Consider the following 17447-nt stretch of genomic DNA (forward strand, 5'->3'; position numbering starts at 1 on the left):
ACAAATACTCGTCTCAATTTTCTATAAGTTTTTATTTTACATATACTACAGTATTTTTTGACAAAGGAGGGGGAAAGATGAACAGGCTTTTTGGCTTTTCAAACTGATTTATTAAAAAAAAATAATAATAAAGAACTGAACAAGTTCATATTTTTGTGGAGAATTTTCTGACTGTTGAAATGCAAAGTTGACTCGCTCCAGTCGCCTTTTCCGGCTCATTTCTGTTTGCATGCAGTGTTATAGGTTTAAACAGTAACATCTTACAACTGAATACAAAACAAATGCTACTTTTTCAAACAAATTGCACCTTTTTTTTTTTCTTCTTTTTTTGGATTTCGGGCATATTGCACACTTTAGATAATGCAAAAAGGAAAAAAAGAATTAAACAGTAACAAAAGAGTGAGTCAGAAAAATAGATCCTCGTGCCCCCCTTTTCATTATGCTAATTTATTTAATTTTTTTAAAGAAACACAGTGATTGAACCACACTGCTTCTGGTATGATCACAGTAAAATAACCCAGAAGTGGTGAACTTTGACCTTTTTTTTCCCTTTTAAACTAAACGTTACTTTGCTACAGTAGCTCCTAAAAGATTCTGATTAATAAATGAATGCACAGCGGCTACAGGTCAGATTTAAACTTCAAGCGTCGGCTCTTCTGCAGATTTTCCTCTGATTGTCTGATTCTCACTCGAGATTGTTTTACATCAGCACAATTAACGATGGAGAAATTAGCATAATGCAGAATGGTTACTGTACAGAGCTTTTTAAACACAGCAGGGTGGGTTTTTTTTTTTTTTTTTTCGTTTTTGTGATCAGTCTCGTCAGAAACAAGAGCACATTTTGCAGATTTAAACAGAAACATGAGGAATACATTCTTAGACTTCTTGTCCAGGTCCATGTTGCTGAAGGAGAGCAGAGTCCAGATCAGACGGTGAACCTCCAACGTGCCTGATTTTAGAAAACACCTCAGAGGTTCAGGGTGTTTAGAGAAGTCTTGACTTCGAGGTTTGGAAGGATGCAGATAACTTGAGATGAGATACATTCAGCTTCGGGTCATTTAAGTCTCGACAAATACTGACCTCTTACTTCCAGGACACCCTGATGCTCACTTTAGCTCTCCTGTAAATGGCTTAAATCCAGTGCACTGCATCTGCAAGTTAATACAGTTTATTTATATATAATAATATTATATTTATCAGTTATTCTCGTTATGATTAAAAAGACAAAAATGAGGTGAAGATTTTTTCGACCTCTGCTGAACCAACACTGAATGACTGATGAGATTAAAAACTGACTCTCTTCCCCCCTCGCACATTTATGTACAGATTGATTATCGATAAAGCATCGGAACCTTTATTTAAATCAGCTGTCTGAACGATAATACTGGGATCTCTGGAGGCTACAGATGTTTCAGGTGTGATCAAGGAGAAATCGTCCTGCCTACAAAAGTATGTACAACGAGTGAAGTAAAGCATCTGGTGACTGATGAGTAAAGCTTAAGAAGTGAATCTGAAATGGTTTTCATTTTCCTTTTCTCCCTTGATGAAACACTACTGCAGGCACTGAGCACCACGGTGCAAAAAAAAAAAAAAAAAAGGGAAAATAATCACCACCTCCTTCCACGATGATTAGTACTGTTTTGAAACAGAAATAGTCCAAACTTTTCAGTAACGGATATGACTCTCCCTTGCACCAGCATCCGTGCTACACAGAGGCAGGTTTTACCCAGAATTCAATGCTTCAGGACCTCCGGCTGCCTCCGGCTGATGTGCGATCAGGAAGCAGGAGGTCAGTCCCGATACCCACACTTAAGGAGCATCCGAGCAGGAGCCATGAATGTAGTTTCCATCGCTGTACAGGTGCATTTTTTGTAATGGCCACCAGGGGGCGAGTCCTGTGGCTGTAAGAAAAAAAACTTGCTTGGCTCTTGGCTCATTCTTCACGACCTCAGCAAACACCTTCCTGGTGACTTTTTGTGCTCAATCACCAGTGTCATGTCGTGCATCGCAATGTGATTCACATATGATGACCAGCTCATAACTAGCAGATTTTAATAAAATAGCGTTAAGTCTAACGGGTCAAAACATATCTGCAGGTTAGATTATAAGATGGAACCGCTGTTGTAGTTTATTTGATTTCTTTTGTGTTTAGAGACCAAAATTAACTATTTGGCCCCAACTGATATTTTGAGCTCTGGAGTGCTGCTTTATGTACCAAAGGGCAGAATTGCAGCAGGTTTAACCAAAACTTGTGGCTCTTTCAATTGGTATTAAAGGCTGTATTATCCTCCATGCTCTCATAGCATTTGATTGATTGAAGGCTGTGTATCACTGCAGGAGAGGTCCTATCTGTCACAGTTCTGCTCGTAATTTAGTCACTACTTCTGGTTGATTAGTTTGTATTTGTGCAGCCATGGCCGTTTCAGCTTTACTCTCACAGTGTTAAGGCGACCTTTAGGGAATAATCTGTCTCTTTGTCAAAATGCACGAGAGCTCAGGGTGTCCTGACCTGTGAGGACGGCTGCAATTACAGAGACGTCACTGATCACTACGGGTTTGTGTCTGGTAGAAAGGAGAGAGTGCTTTCTCCTTAAAAACTCTGCAGCTCTTAAACCAGGAAATAGATGGAGTTGATTGTTAATTCTACAGCTCCTCTGATAATAGACAGAATAATTCATCATCCTATTCACACACACCCTGGTTTTACTCATTTCATAATTCACTCATTTGTCTAAAATCATGAAGCTAAAGCTGCATTTAAGAGAAAAGTTGAGAGGCTTAATAAATCCCACAATTCATCACGCTCAGCTTTTAGGTTCACAGACACGATTCTAATGGCACTGGTTTACTAATTTAGAAAAAGGCTAAACACCCTGTGACCCTTTCATTGTAATAAACACTCTTCTTACTTAAACTCCGAATGAGATAAGAAAGTTTTACTTAGTGCCTTCATCCGTTCCTGGATGCGTTCGCTATCTGAGGACAAACTGCACAATATCGGCCGCCTGACGCTCGTCGCGTGGCAGCTTCTCAGAGACAGCAAAAGTGTGGGTATCAGGACGGACACAGTGTGATCTGTGGAGACATCCTGACTGAGGTGACAGGTGATCCTATTCAGAGCTTCCTCAGACCGTGGGTGGATGCATAGGTTTGGCTTGAGGAATGCTACCCTGCCGGGCACTGCACAGTTTTCGGGCTCTTTTGAAGTGCAAACGGCCGAAGGGAGATGATGTCAGAAAAAAAGAAGAAGTTTGGAGGTGAGAAGGGGTGCAGGTTGGTGGGATGTCTGAAGTTCCTAAGAGATGATCTCCAGGATGTAGAAGATCAGCTCCATGACCACCGGGCCCTCGCTCAGTTGACACGCCCCGCCATGAATGACGGGGATCAGAGCGCTGTCCAGGTCGCTCAGGTACTGAGGCAGGAGAGGCTGGCCGTTGCTTCCGACCAGATAACCCACCTGCGGAGAATGAAAGGGTGAAGTCATACCAAAGATCTAGTGTAAACTGGCACATCGGGCAGATTTCTGATGGTTTTCTGCAGATTTATGAAGAGTTTGAAAAATAATGTGGACTGTGGCAGGGTTCAGTCTTTAGAAGGATTCGTTCCGTTGTTGATGCAAAGGTCTATTTACACATCAGGGTCTACATCTATAAAACAAACCTTCTCAGAGTCCTACCTGGTCAGAGTCCAGAGTGACCCTCAGTCCCAGTTTGGCCATGCCGTCCTCCTTCAGCAGCTTCAGGTGTGGACACAGAGCCATACAGAACGCTCTCGCCACGTTCTCCGTGAGGCGGCTGTGGTCGGCCGGGTCGCTCAGAACACTGGTTTGGTCTTCGCTCTGGAGGAAGAACACCTGAGAGCAGCACAGAAAAACAACTTTATAATAAGACCTGCAGACTTGAAAACAGATACATATATTTTTGGGGTTGTTTGTAATATGTGATAATGAGGAGATTGGGTTAGAACAGAAAGTTGAGGGTCTGTGAGGAGCAGAGGAAGGTGACTCAGACTTTTTGAGATAAACTGACCTCTTTTTTTTTTCCAACCCCCTGAGCACAAAAACAGGGTCTTAAAGCTGCACTCAACTTTTTCTCTAAATAAAACAATCCTTGAACTTGTATTAACACAATATGTTAAATCCTCTCATCTTCCTACTGTATATGAGGAGAAATTATCATGGCGTGCTGGCGTGTGTCATCAGAGTTTACTTTAGCCTGAGGTAATGGAGCTGCAGCCTCGCGGGATGAAGGTTAAAACAGTTTAAGCTGTCTGTCCTGAGAGGCTTCAGTGGTGGCCTGATTTCCTCACTGGCGCTCGGTAAAATGAGCAGACTGTACCTCGGTCCAGCGGATGACTTTGCCGTTTGCTCTGAACTCGGAGCCGTGGAAGATCTTGACACTGGGTATGGACTCCATGGACTTCCCGTCAATAGGGCTGATGACGCTGAACAAACACACAAAAGACAACTTACAAATAAAGCGCGCAAGTAAGCAAAAGCTGATTCTTTGTGGGAGATCCAAATAAACCGCTTCTGCAGCATCTGAGCCCTTTGCCCTTGAGCAAAGCACTGACCTGCCAGCTGCTCGGCTGGAGCAGCAAAAGCACCAACATCAAAGCATCAAGCAGAGGCTGAAGCCAGCTCATTTTTTTTTGCTGGTTTGTTTTTGATTTTTAAAATTGCAGGGTTTTTTGCCCTCTGTGTGAGCGAACACCAGTTTGTTTTTTAACGGTTGCTAGGCAAATGTTAAACGAGAACTCGCTGCCTTGCATCATTAAGTTATTCCACTGTGTGGACGCCTTTAAAGGTCATGCTGCTCTAAACGCTCCATTTAAGGCTGTTTTTCCTCAGTTGGTACTGAGGTGCCTTGAACTTTGAACCCTGGTTGGGCTCCTTCTGTGTGGAGTTTGCATGGCTTCCTTCTGGGTAGCTTAGGCTGTGCGATATGACCAAAATCTCATATCCCGATATAAGAATTCTATCATCCCGATAACGATATAAATCACAAAAATGTAACATTTTCTGTAAATTACGTGAATCTCGGCAGCTCGTCTTGCGTGAAGTGTTTCCAGCTGCGCGTCATGTAGCTGTCGAGTCGAGTGTTTTAACCGATGCATGAAACAATACATTTTTAGACATAAGTTGTAAAGGCCGCTGTTTTCTTTGTGAGTATTTATTACACAGCGTGCTGCTGGGAAAAGCCTGTTCTAACGTTTGAGTCTAAGGTTTATTTTTTAGCACCTGGCGGCTCTTTTTGCTCTTTCACATGATTCAGTTTATTTTGAAAAGTCTCAACAGGATCTTGAGCTTTATTGTGAAAGGTTTATGTGGAACATAAACAAGCGGACACGCGATGGTGTTACCGTCGTTGTTGCTAACGACAGCGCATAAAAACAGGCGCTTGTCCGTCTGTAGTGTGGTTATATTAAATATAAGAGAAAGGGAGAACTTTAAGAAATGAATATAGCCACTGCAGTGACCATCAAAACGATGAAAAAATATTGCCGTAAACAGTTTATTTTGCAACACCACGAAACAAACGATAGCGTAAAATGAAACGATAGATGGTTTTATATTGTCATCTGATATATATCGTTATATCGAACAGCCCTATTCCAGCTTCCTCTCACAGTCCAAAGAAACACATGTTAGGTTATCTGTTAACTGTAAACGGCCCTGAGTGAAAGGCTTTAACTGTATAAAATTAAGTGTTGAACGACTGTGTAGTTAAATGGTCATCTTAGCCATACAGCCCACCTGCTGCGCAGATCATCCGTTTGTGAGGGGCAGCCAATCAGAAAAAAGCTGTCTTAGAGGGAGATGAGCTAAAACAGCTCGTTTCAGTCACCGGATCAATGCTGGATCAGGTGACTCTGAACTATTCTTTAATTATGCAGCAATAGGCTTCTGGTGGGCTGTTCTATTTTATGAATAAACATGAAAGAAAAGAGCGTAATATACACTGTAGACCAACTCTGATTGTGTGACAGTGGCTGAGGGTTAAAACAGCTTCTGTGCAGTGAAAATATCCTCTTAATGAAGTCATATCGTATCTGGTGACAGGCCTGAATTAGACTGAACAGTGAAGAGTCGCTTTTAAATGAGCAGATTTTATCATCCAGCAATAAAATTGATTGCAGCGGTCCAGATCTCACAGCCGTGTCAGACTGCATCATTCCACCCTGCTAAGATTCTCCCTCACAGGTCTTCCCCCGGCGTGCATAATGACTTTTTATAGCAAAGTAGTAAATGCAGCGCCCGGGAAGCTATCAGTTCAATTGTCCGTGACATAAATGCATCTATTCCAGCTCCCCTTCCCCTCCTGACTTCCCTCCCCCCTCCACCCCATCTCACCCTTTGTTGAAGTTGTGATCATCCTCCGTCCACTGGATGTGGACGACCTCCTGGTTCTCCTCCTGGTCAGCTTTACCGCACGTGATGGTGAAGTCTTTCATGTCCCTCAGGGCTTGACGTAGAGAGTCCATCGTCTCAGCTGTGATCTGAATCATGACGCCATCTATAGGAGGAAAAAAGCAGCTCAGTTGCTTTAGTCAGTACTGAGGATCATGATTATTTACTTTATTTATTTATTTTAACTTTAGTGACAATTCTTTTGACTAATTTCAACATTTCTGCAGCCAACGTGTAGCTTTGCTGACGCTGTTCTCACCTTCCACGATGCTGGTCTTGGCTAAGAAGCCAGACGAGGCTTTCAAAGCACCACTGAACACAAAGAAGCAGGCTCCAGTAACTGAAACAAACAAAGAGATAAAGTAAGAGGCTGAGCTACTTTCAGGCAAACAGATGAGACAAACAGTCAGGGGGAGGATTTTCAGGCATCGCAGCCTTCCAGACGAGCCGCAGATAAAGGAGGTCTCAAGTGTGACGGTCGAGTCGGTTTCTGAGTCGGCACCTTTGCGCGGCTGGTGATGGATGCTGATGGCCTGCGTCTGATAGTTCCCGTCATCGTTCTGGACGCACACCAAGTGGGAGTCGGCCCGGTCGTTGAAACACGCCCCCATGGCCAGCACGTGTTCGTTGGACTTGTTCATGGCCTTCATCAGCTGCAAGGACAAATAATATGCATGACTAATTAAGTAGCCCTTTGTGTGTGCGTGGAGCAGAGAGGCTGCCTGGTTAAGCCTAATTGCAGTGGGCTTGTGGGTAAAGTCCTCAGTTTAAACGGGACGTCGCTGACAGACTGTGGGAAAAGGACACGTCACGGGTGGATATCAACAGCCGAAAGATCTCCCATATTAATTCTGCTAACTCTCCTGCCTCTGCCTCTCTTTGAAGCCGTCCTTTGAAAATGTAGAAATAAAACTGAAAATCTGGAGGGTTTTAACCACTCGCTGCGCTAAAAAAGCTCGACTGCAAGCTGTTGAACAACAGTGCCCGCTCCACATTACTGGGTTCCCATCTGTTACCGCATCGACAGCCAAACGCTACAACCGGCACCGCACTCTCCGCCGCGGCTTTATTTCTCACCCAAACGCGTATCACTTCTTCTGATACGCCGTTCATTCACACCCTCCAGGCAGCAGCGTTATAACACGTGGGCAGCCCACACCTCATGTTCAGCTGCAGGGACTCCAGAGAGTTTGTCACACAGCACCTACACACAGTCAGCCTCATTCACTGATGTCATTAGTCTGATGGAGGGAGTCTGCATGTTGGAAGATTGAAAAATGATGCCTGATCCTGAAAATAATGCTTAAATATGAATTATATAAGAGGAAAATCTGCTTTCCTTCATTTTCTGGAATTTGTTTTTAATATTTAATGCGAGGATTTTACTTTCTATTCATTTTATAAAGACAAACACTCAAAAAACAGAGATCCATCACAGAGGTGGGGTGCAAGCCAGAGTTATAACATTCTTTTATAATTTCTGTAATTTTATTTCATTTTGTAATTCTTATTTAATTTATGTTTATTTTAATGTCATTCAGCTTCCTAAGTAGGTTTTGCTTGTTTAAGTTTGGATTGTACTTTCACCACCAATTTTAGTCTTTTTATTCATTATAGTTTGGATGGTGTTTATCAGGATATAACGAGTTCAGAACAGGTGAACAAATCCCTGTTTTAAATAAAAACACGTGCACTAAATCTTCTTTCATGCTGATTAAAGAAATGTGACCACACTGAGAAAGACTGAAACTAAAGACTCCATATAACAAATGTATACAGGCAGCTGTGAGTCCATCTGACTGACTGTCAGAGATTACACAAAAACTACGCAACCAAAGTTTATGCAACTTAGAGGAGAGGCAGTGAATGTTTCCAATAAAATCTCAGGACACACGTCCTGAATATAATGTTGATTTCTAGCTGTGGTAAATCAAACGTCAATCGTAGGTGGACCAAAGAATTATGACCAAGGTGACTACAGGTATGAGACCTTTGAAATGTGGCTTTCAATGTAATTAAACACCAGGCTTATGATTCACTCAGTTCTAAATGAATAGCGTTAAATCGTTTATATTATTAAGAAGAAAGTATCCCAAGTAAGAAAAATACCCAAACAACGTCCCCTGTTCCTGAGTTTGAAGCACAGCTGAAACACAGCAAAGGTTTCAGGTCATCAACTTTAAATGTATAGATGTAATTTTTACAACATTAATCTTCTCACATGCAGAGACTAACAAGCTGGATGGAGAGGAACCTTTTTCTCGTTATCACCTTTAGGGTTTCCCTCTATGAAAGTTTGTTTCTGCCAGTAAATAAATAAATAAATAAATAGCAGGTCAAAATTTCACATTATTTTCTTAACTTTTTAGCTTTTTTTAGAGATTTGAGGTAGTAACGTAAAATTTTGAGATAATAACCTGGAATTTTAGCTTATGAATTGCATTTCTTTTTCTGCTGGCAGAAACAGGCTTCCATATTCCTCAGTGTATTCTAACTGTGAAGTTAGCTAATGCATCTCACCAGCCTGCTGTTAACGGTGATGGTTTTTAAATGTGTGCATGCACCATGTAAGGGACAGACAGAGATTTGGTGAAGAAGAGCATTGTGGTTGCATTGCATGATTGAAGTGTGTAGAATGAGTGAAAAAGCAGCACTATGAAGTTGAAATCTTTATCATTTTCTCTATCATTATTGTGTGAATAAATACAACCGGATGGGTGCTCACCTCATTGTAGCGATTGCTGGGGATCTTGATGCTCGTCTTCCTCACCTCCATGTCCACAACCAGACCTTTGACCACCGGCAGCGTGTACTGGTAGTTACGGAAGTCCTGGGACAGTGAAAAAAAAGAAAGACATAAAGATGTGTGCAGTTTAACTGAGATGAACATCATAACAAACAAATCACTTGAATCGTTACATTCCTGTTTACATACCCAGCATATAGCGGGGGGCTCTTTAACCTTTATAATAATTAAACTTTATAATAAGCGAGCTCAGGAAGAGAAAAACAAAGCACTTACCGCCAGCAGGTTCATGATGGTGTGACCGGTCTCTCCAAAGAGCGGTTTTCTGAAGCGAACGCTGAACAGCGGGCACGGATAAACTGCAGAACACAATGATTACTGGTGATGACAGGAGAATCTTCCTCTTCCACAAATTTAGTTTCATGGACTTATATTTTTTGCTATTTTCAAAACAATTTCACAGCTGATTTCATTACACAATCCCCTAAAAAGTGAAAGAAGTCAGAGGAGACAGAAGACAGAAATCCCTCTGGAGTTGTGTCAGAAATCTTGCGCAAAAAGCTGCCAAATCAAACACGTGGCTCCCCTGCTGTGACGACTCCTTATGAATTAGCAAGCAGCAGAAAATAGCTGCTTCTTTATTTCATTAGTGCTCTGGGGCTTTGTGGTCTGTAGGTTTTTTCCAGGTATTTCAATGTTACACAACTTCTTTTTTTCCCTCCTCTTCATCCATAAATGCAAATGAGCAGAACAAGAGACCCCACGCATCGCACACAGTGAACTCCTAATCCACAAGTGAAAAAAAAAATAAATAAAAAGTACAGCAGCTGCTTTTTTCCTTCAGCAACTAAAGCTTCTTAGATGACTATTTTTAGTCTTATCACTGCAAACAGCCGGGGAAAAAGAGATCTCAGTATAAACTCTCATTAGCGAAGAAAGAAATAAAGCTCAGCCTCAATCTGCACTTCGTGCTGACGAGTCTCTCGGCCTTCTGCTGGTCAGCGCCGGAGGTAAGAGGTGAGAGCGTGGAGAAGAGCGCCGTTTGTGTGGTGGGCTGATTTCATGGCTGCGCAACTGTTTTGTGTTTAAGAGCTTCGACTGTGTGCGGCTTTGTTAATGTATTCTATCCGTGCTCGCTGGATGTAGACAAGGCGCTTCACAGAGCCGAGCGGGCGGTGCTCGGCACTGGCAGGTCTGGCTGTGAGAGAAGAAGATTTGGTGAAAGCAGCGTCGCCGTTAAATCCCTCCTTCATGTGGGAAGCCATGATATGAAGTCAGCTGACATACTAAGTTCTCTAGATCTTAATATTTTACCATAAAGACCCAACAGACCATTACAGGATACTCACACACTTAACGTTCCCAGGGACCTCAGTGCTGCCTAAGCTTGAAATAGGAGCAACGTTTTTTGGAGTAACCTCAGCTCATTTTAACTCAATCCTACAAACATCTGCTGCGTCTCCACTTCACTTCAGTCCACAATTCAAATTTCTGAAGCCTCTACCTCCTAAAACAGACTCCTTCCTTCCCACCATAGCCAAGTTCTGCGCTTACAGGGATCATCTTTCTCTCTATATTATAAAGCACCTTGAGGTGACTGTGGTTGTGAAGTACAGCAAAAAAAAACATTGAGAAACTCCAATAGGGAAACAGGTGTATTATTAAGAAACTAGTGAAGATGTTTGAGAGAAGTCAAGAAAAAATGTTATGCCTTGGAAAATTAAAACAATAGTGTTTTATTTGCCTTTAGTTAACAAAAAAGCATTTAAGTCACCTCTGTGATTTTAAGAGATTTATAAGTTTACAGCACATTAGCCTGTGTGACTTGGATCTAATAAAGTTCGGTATAAAGTTTGATGTGTGCTGACTGAACGTTGATGGTACCTGCTGAGTTGAAGCCGAAAAGTGCGGCTGCCATTATTCTCCATGCTATGCCCTCCTGGGATGGTTCAAGACAACAGCTGGAGAACGCATCCTTACAAACAAGCTCCTGCTGCCGAAACAGCCCAATTTTCTTCTTCTAACAAACTTTTTCTTTTGAATCTTTTGCTTCTATATATTCAGTTTGTTTTTGCATTAATTGTCAAGGTATTTGGTTGGTTAGTGACCAGATGTGGCAGCAGGGGTCATATTGTGACACAGCCCTCCTTAATTTCTGGCTACACTTTGAGCCTCACTCACTGTGCCACACAGGACCAGTGTTTGGAGGAAAAGCCATAGATATGTCCACCGTTCTTTCATGTCAGACACCGAAGACGCCCGCACCTTTATCATTTGTGCATATGAATCATCTGAGGTAGTCTGTCCACACCGTAAAGAAAAAAAAAATCTGGTAAAAATAGTGACGAACAGGTTTTGTGGGTAAAACAAATGTGCACAAAGTGTAAGGGCAGATTTGTAAATCACATCCAACATCTGGGATTGTTTTGTCTGTGCTTTTAAACTGCTCAGCTTCATTTTCTTTGCATATCAAACTAAATGGGAACTTCAGCTCTTTAGCAACATGTCTGAGTGCCATTAAAGCAACATAATCACATCATTATTACTTCTTAATCACCGTGACGGCACAGTACGGAGCCTCGTATTCTTCTCAACTCACATCGGTACTCTGCTCCCAGCCGCAGCATGAGGCGGATGGGGAAGACCTTGGCCCAGGGCGTCTCCCATTTCTGGATGAGGATCCCGAAGAGGTAGGGCGGGTTGGGCAGGAGCAGGTCCTGCAGCGACTGGAAGGAAGGGCTGATGTAAAGGAAGCCGCCATGCTCCTTGCTGCCCAGGAAGCTCTGCGTGAAGAACGAGTGACTCAGGTGGCTCAGCACGTTACCTTAAAAGAAGCAGAAGAAAAATAAGGGGAATGAGAGTGGTTAGTGATATAAGAGATGGAAGGAGGTGGAAGAGGAGGGGTTGATTGAATTAGAGAGGAAAAGCACAGCAGGGAGGAAAGAGAAAATAGAGGAGTAATGCAAGAGGCATTTGGGAGCAATGTAATAAAAAGCAGGGAATGCAAAAAGCAGGAAATTGAAAAAGATGAAGAGGAAGAAAAAAATAAAGTAAGAAAATGAGCACAAATGAAAAGCTAAGAAGGGAAGAGCTTTGGTCCTGAGAAGAGGAGACAGATATGAAAGGCTCAGGGATTACTCAGTGTGGCTAAGCAGCCTTGTTTAGTCTGCATTAAGTTCTACACCAAAGGCTCGCCTGCTCACTCTACAACTTAATTTTACCCATAAAAGGGTTCATGTCTCTAATTATCTGTGGGATAGATCCACGCCTTTAAATGGCACATAACATAATAATCCTAATGGCAAGAAAAAGCTCAGCAGTTAGGACTTGCTAAAGCCAGCACTTCTTCTCGAGGCCTGACGGACGCAGACCTAATCGAGACAGACACAAACAATATGGCTCCCATCCACAAACTTGAAACTGCTCCAGTGTGAATATGAAAAAGGAAACAGCCTGAGGGTAGCGAGCCGTCAAAGTCAGCTGATATTAGCAGTTTTTGTTTTGCAGCATACGGAGGTTAAAAAAAGAAAAGAACAAACGAACTGCAAAGCGGTGGCGAGGAGTCACGCCTGGACGGACGCAACCTGACAGCAGGACGCTAATGTTTGGACCATTTTTCATGAACCAGACACAGCAGTGTTGGACGGTAACCCGATTTCCAAATTGAGCTCGACTGGGCGCACCTGTGGTCTCTATGAAGCAAAAAGTAGAGCTCAGACATTTTCCTCTTGTGCACTACATTTAGAGTTTGCTCATTTTTAACAGGGCAGGCCCCCGACTGAGACACCCCACCTGTGGACTCTAGACAGAACCGCTAATGAGTGGCTCCACGGTGCAGGTGGAAATGAGAGCCTCCTGGTGGAGCTGCTAATGTTGTTCTTACCACTGAGGGCCTCCTGGTAGAGCTGCACAAAGTGGGTGAAGATGTCTTTGGGGATGGTCTTCTCATCTGGCAGACACTGGAGGAGAATGACGACCTCGGCCTGGCCGACGGCATGCATCCCTTTAGTCGTCACGTACCAGCACTTCCTGTTTACGTCTGTGGGGTTAGAGGGAAAACGTGTCAGGGCACGGTTACATTAGAGGCCCCTTCACAGAAGTGATCTAACATGTTTTATATGAATAATAATCCATAAAAAAAAAATCAGAAGAACCACCACATACAGTCAGGCCGAACAACATATTCATAACACGTTTTACAAACAACACAACCCTAACTTGAAAGCTGTCAGTAGGGGGCCACCACAGGTGTTGCCCCCTCCTGGTCATTTTAGAGAATGTGGTTCAGGGGGTTGGGAAGCTCATCTTGTAACCGGAAGGTTACCGGTTCGATCCCCTGCTCTGTCTGTCTTGGTCGTTGTGTCCTTGGGCAAGACACTTCACCTACCGCCTACTGGTGTTGGCCAGAGGGTCCGATGGCGCGATATGGCAGCCTCGCTTCTGTCAGTCTGCCCCAGGGCAGCTGTGACTACAACTGTAGCTTGCCTCCACCAGTGTGTGAATGTAAGAGTGAATGAATAGTGGAAAAGCACTATATAAATGCAATCCATTATTATTATTATTATTATTAAGGCGCTCCTCATTGGCTTAACCCAGAAACTCTGCAATCCAGATTTTTAAAACTGTCATACATAATGCAAAGTATTGATGTATGAGACAACATTTATAAATCATGATTTGTGATACACATTTATGAGTATTATTCAGTAGTATTGTGGCATTTCTTCTTATACGCCACACACTGCATTAGCGTGGCAGCTCTTTCAGGAATGTTTGAATGAATGCATAATGAACATCTGTGTAACCGAGCAGTGTGTGTGAATGACAAAAAGCTGTTACTTTAACAGATACAGTAAGTGAACCAGGCAGTACATATTCTACGTCCTAACTCCTCAGGCATTTGAGCGTGTTTGAGCATGGCTACTCAGCAATTCACAAGAAAAGAAAAAAAAGAGCTAAAATCAGCCATCATAAAAAATGTATATAGTCCAAATATGTATTTTGCCTTTTTCCCTTTTGTCATCAAAAAATTATTAATTTAGAAGTCTGACTCTACGCTCACTGCTGCTCTTCTTCTTTAAAAAAAAACCCAAAAACCCTCCCCCCAGAACAGTGCTTTAACTCACAGTTGACAAGCTTGACCATGGCGAGCAGGTTCGCGTTGAGCACGAAGACCAGTGGGTCTGGGCCTCCCTCCTCCAACTGTTGCATGAGGACGATCTCCGACGGCCTCTCCTCCACTGCGTAATCTGCAGGTGGTCGGAGCGGAGTAGAAGAAGAAACAGGTAGCGGGAGGAGTCAAGGCAAAGTTAAGATAAATGAGAGGAACGGAGAATGAGAGACGGTGATGTCAGAATGAGAGTCAAGAGAGAGGAGGAGAGGGTTGAAGATGGTAAAATGAGTACAAAATCAAATTAGGAAGCAGCTAAAAACTCTCCCAAGCAATCACTTATAACCACAGCATTACCGTGTTCAAACCCACCCTCCCGCCCCCTCTTAGCAATGAGTGGTCGAAACATGAGCGGTGACGGAATAAGCACGAGAGAAACAACATTTAAGAAAAGCACAAAAACGGCAGCTGACGGAGCAATGAGAAGGCAGCAGAACGGTGGGGATGAGGGCAAGCACCTGTGATGTGGCCTCCCGTACCTCCTTTGACTCCGGTGGAGATGAGGATGGGAGGGAGCCCGTCCTCCGGGATCAGGCTGAGAGAGCTGCCCACGGGGCTGCCCACTGGGGCAACAGGGGTATGGGCTGCCTGAGGGTGGAGAGAAGGGGTGGGGGGGTGTGGAGTTAGATGTACTGAAGGTTATAACACACAGTGAGATGTAATAATACAGACAATACTCAGGAACTATGGCTGAGATTGGCAGAACAAGTTCAACAAGCATTAAGTGTAACTATATATTAATAACAGAGCAGGTTGGATTTAAATATCAGCAGTGCTCTTTAAAAAAAAATCCAAGAACAAGAAAAATACTTGAAACAATACAAAACTGACATTTCAGCCATTTGGTCCCTTATATCCTTAAAGCTGCAATGATCAATATTAGCAGGTGGAGAGCATGAGTCACACAGCTTCGACAGCATCTCATAACTTCACCATCTAGTTCACTAAGACTGCTTTTACAGCACAGTCACGCCGCTGTGGAGTAACAGAGTGGAGTACTCAGCAGCTGAAAGCCGGTTAGAGGGTAAGGGAGTAGAAATTAGAGCCACGCTGATCAGGTGGGCAGAAAACAACTCCACAAAAATACTAATTGTTGCTCCGCTGGATGTGTAGACGGGCGACTGCTTATGAACTCATTCACTTCTCTTTAAACTTTACCTTGGATATTTTTGTCAATGTGATTTTTACATTTATTGAACTGTTCAGTAATGATCCAAAACAATTTAGCCTGAGAGATTTAAAAGGCATCTATTATGATTAATCCCTGTGAGCTGAAGCCAGCCACACACCGCTCTGTCTGTTTTCTGAGGGGCAGCCAATCAGAAGAAACCTGTTTGCAGCCTGGAACAAAAAATAAATAAACATGTTTTGTTTGGTGTGGACATTTCATTACAATTGTATGTGTGTGATGGTGTTTTTTTTTCCACTTTACTTATTTGTTTGACTTTTCTAAGGCTTAAAGTTGGAACCGTAGCTCCGTTGACTGACAGGTGCTACAGCTGACCGCTGTGTGTGCCACTGAATTAGACCAGAGTTGTGCTGCTGGTGCCTTTTGGAGAATTCTAATATTCCTGTGGCTTCCTGTTGGAATACTTTATTAGTTTGTTACTTGGCACTGCTCAGTGCCTGTACATTGCAACCCTATACTTTATGAATGCAGCTTGCTAACCGTGATTGTGAGCATTAGCTGATAACTTAGCATTCCACCTTCTTGTCCAAATATGGACATTTTCTGTCCATAAAAATAAATAATGTAGCAGTGGCCAAAAGACTAATGTTATATCCTGGTGGCCTCTTGCATTACTCCTGGTGGTGGCTACACTCATCGTTTATTTACAGTCTACAAGATAAATAAGGATTATTATGACCTGTAAATCATGCAAAGCTACTTTACTAGATTCCAAAAATGAAATCGTCACACTGGAAAACTAACACAATAAAGTCCCTTTAAATTTTATTTAAAGACAAATATTGGGTCGACATTAGAGACCACAGCTATCTCGACATCAAGTTTCTTGAACAAGCTCAATACAAATTAATAGCATCTTATATTAATTGCTCTTGACCTTCTTTCAAAGACTTTGCGACCGGTCTGTTATAAATCTACCAAAATGTGATTACTTATGCTGCTTGAGTCATTTTGTCAGATTTGATAAAGCTCCTCCACAGCGGCAGAGGACATCGTCTAACTTGTTTCACTGGCTCCATCGTACTCTTCCCTGTGATAAGTAAAATGAAAAACTGATTGAGGGTCTTTTTCTTCTGGCCTGAACCAAAGCCTCTCTCACGCTGCCCTTTTTAGGTTAGTCGCTTTTATTTGAGAAGCAAACCATGAAAACAGTCATGAATGCACAGCAGATGCCTTTCGTGTGCTCCGGTCAAACTAAAGGGCTCGTCTTCTCTGGTGAAGAATTTCTGGCATCAAATTCACCAAGACTTGAATTCTCACATTGACTTTCACATGTTAAAGTCTGGTTTTAAGCTCATGTTCTGTCTACAAAGCATAATAAGGCTTTCTGGGATTCACAGGGAGTCACTTTGTTTCAGAGGCCATGAATCATCCTGACAGCTGATGCTCGATACACCAAAACCACAGAAACAACCGGATACGGCTTGCTGTTCTGTTATCCACTTAGAAACAAGCTGAGTGACCCGAGTAAAGCACATTCCAGCTTTAAGCATTTCAATCAAGTGGATTTTCTAATTCTCATAATGCAACAAGGAATGTTTCCTTTGACCTACTGCTGTTTATCACAGTCTGAGACCGAGCCAGCATACCACCAACAATACCACATAAAGAGTTCTTTGTGACTCCCATCAGCAAAATGCAGAGTAGCAAATAGGGTCATACATAGCTAACCTAACAGTATTAGTTGGGGCTGCCAAGCCTACCTCAGTGGACTCAGAAGTGGAGGATTTATTGATGGCGAGTGACTGCGAAGGAGCCGAGCTGGAGGTCGGCGGTTTGGGTGATTCTGCTGCGTCACCATTGGGTAGGACTCCATCGGCGAACCACACCCTCCTCTGCTCTCGTGAGACGGACCCTGAATGTCAAAGACACGCTGTCAAATTAAAAGCATCAATCGTAATTGTTTTGGTCAATGCTGAGCTCACGATTATTT

At 42.8% G+C, this 17447-nt stretch overlaps 1 protein-coding gene across 3 annotated transcripts in view; it reads right to left on the minus strand.

Moving 5' to 3' along the window:
* Positions 1–13: 13 nt before the first annotated feature.
* The window catches only part of zfyve9a (zinc finger, FYVE domain containing 9a), a 38171-nt gene continuing 20737 nt past the window's right edge, over positions 14–17447 (minus strand). For 2 of the 3 annotated variants that reach the window (XM_084911424.1, XM_084911423.1), the window contains 13 exons: positions 17218–17369; positions 14784–14913; positions 14282–14404; positions 13039–13194; positions 11755–11979; positions 9432–9514; positions 9135–9239; positions 6912–7062; positions 6669–6749; positions 6353–6515; positions 4338–4443; positions 3677–3853; positions 14–3457 (listed from right to left, as the gene is read on the minus strand). In XM_084911424.1, coding sequence (XP_084767550.1) covers positions 3296–3457; positions 3677–3853; positions 4338–4443; positions 6353–6515; positions 6669–6749; positions 6912–7062; positions 9135–9239; positions 9432–9514; positions 11755–11979; positions 13039–13194; positions 14282–14404; positions 14784–14913; positions 17218–17369 — 1814 coding nt within the window. In that variant the 3' untranslated portion in view covers positions 14–3295. The remainder of the gene's footprint in view (positions 3458–3676; positions 3854–4337; positions 4444–6352; positions 6516–6668; positions 6750–6911; positions 7063–9134; positions 9240–9431; positions 9515–11754; positions 11980–13038; positions 13195–14281; positions 14405–14783; positions 14914–17217; positions 17370–17447) is intronic. The other variant, XM_084911425.1, reaches the window with a different exon arrangement.

Source organism: Perissodus microlepis, chromosome 18 (assembly GCF_051167445.1).
Source record: "Perissodus microlepis isolate ML-2025 ecotype Zambia chromosome 18, ASM5116744v1, whole genome shotgun sequence".
Lineage (NCBI taxonomy): Eukaryota > Metazoa > Chordata > Actinopteri > Cichliformes > Cichlidae > Perissodus > Perissodus microlepis.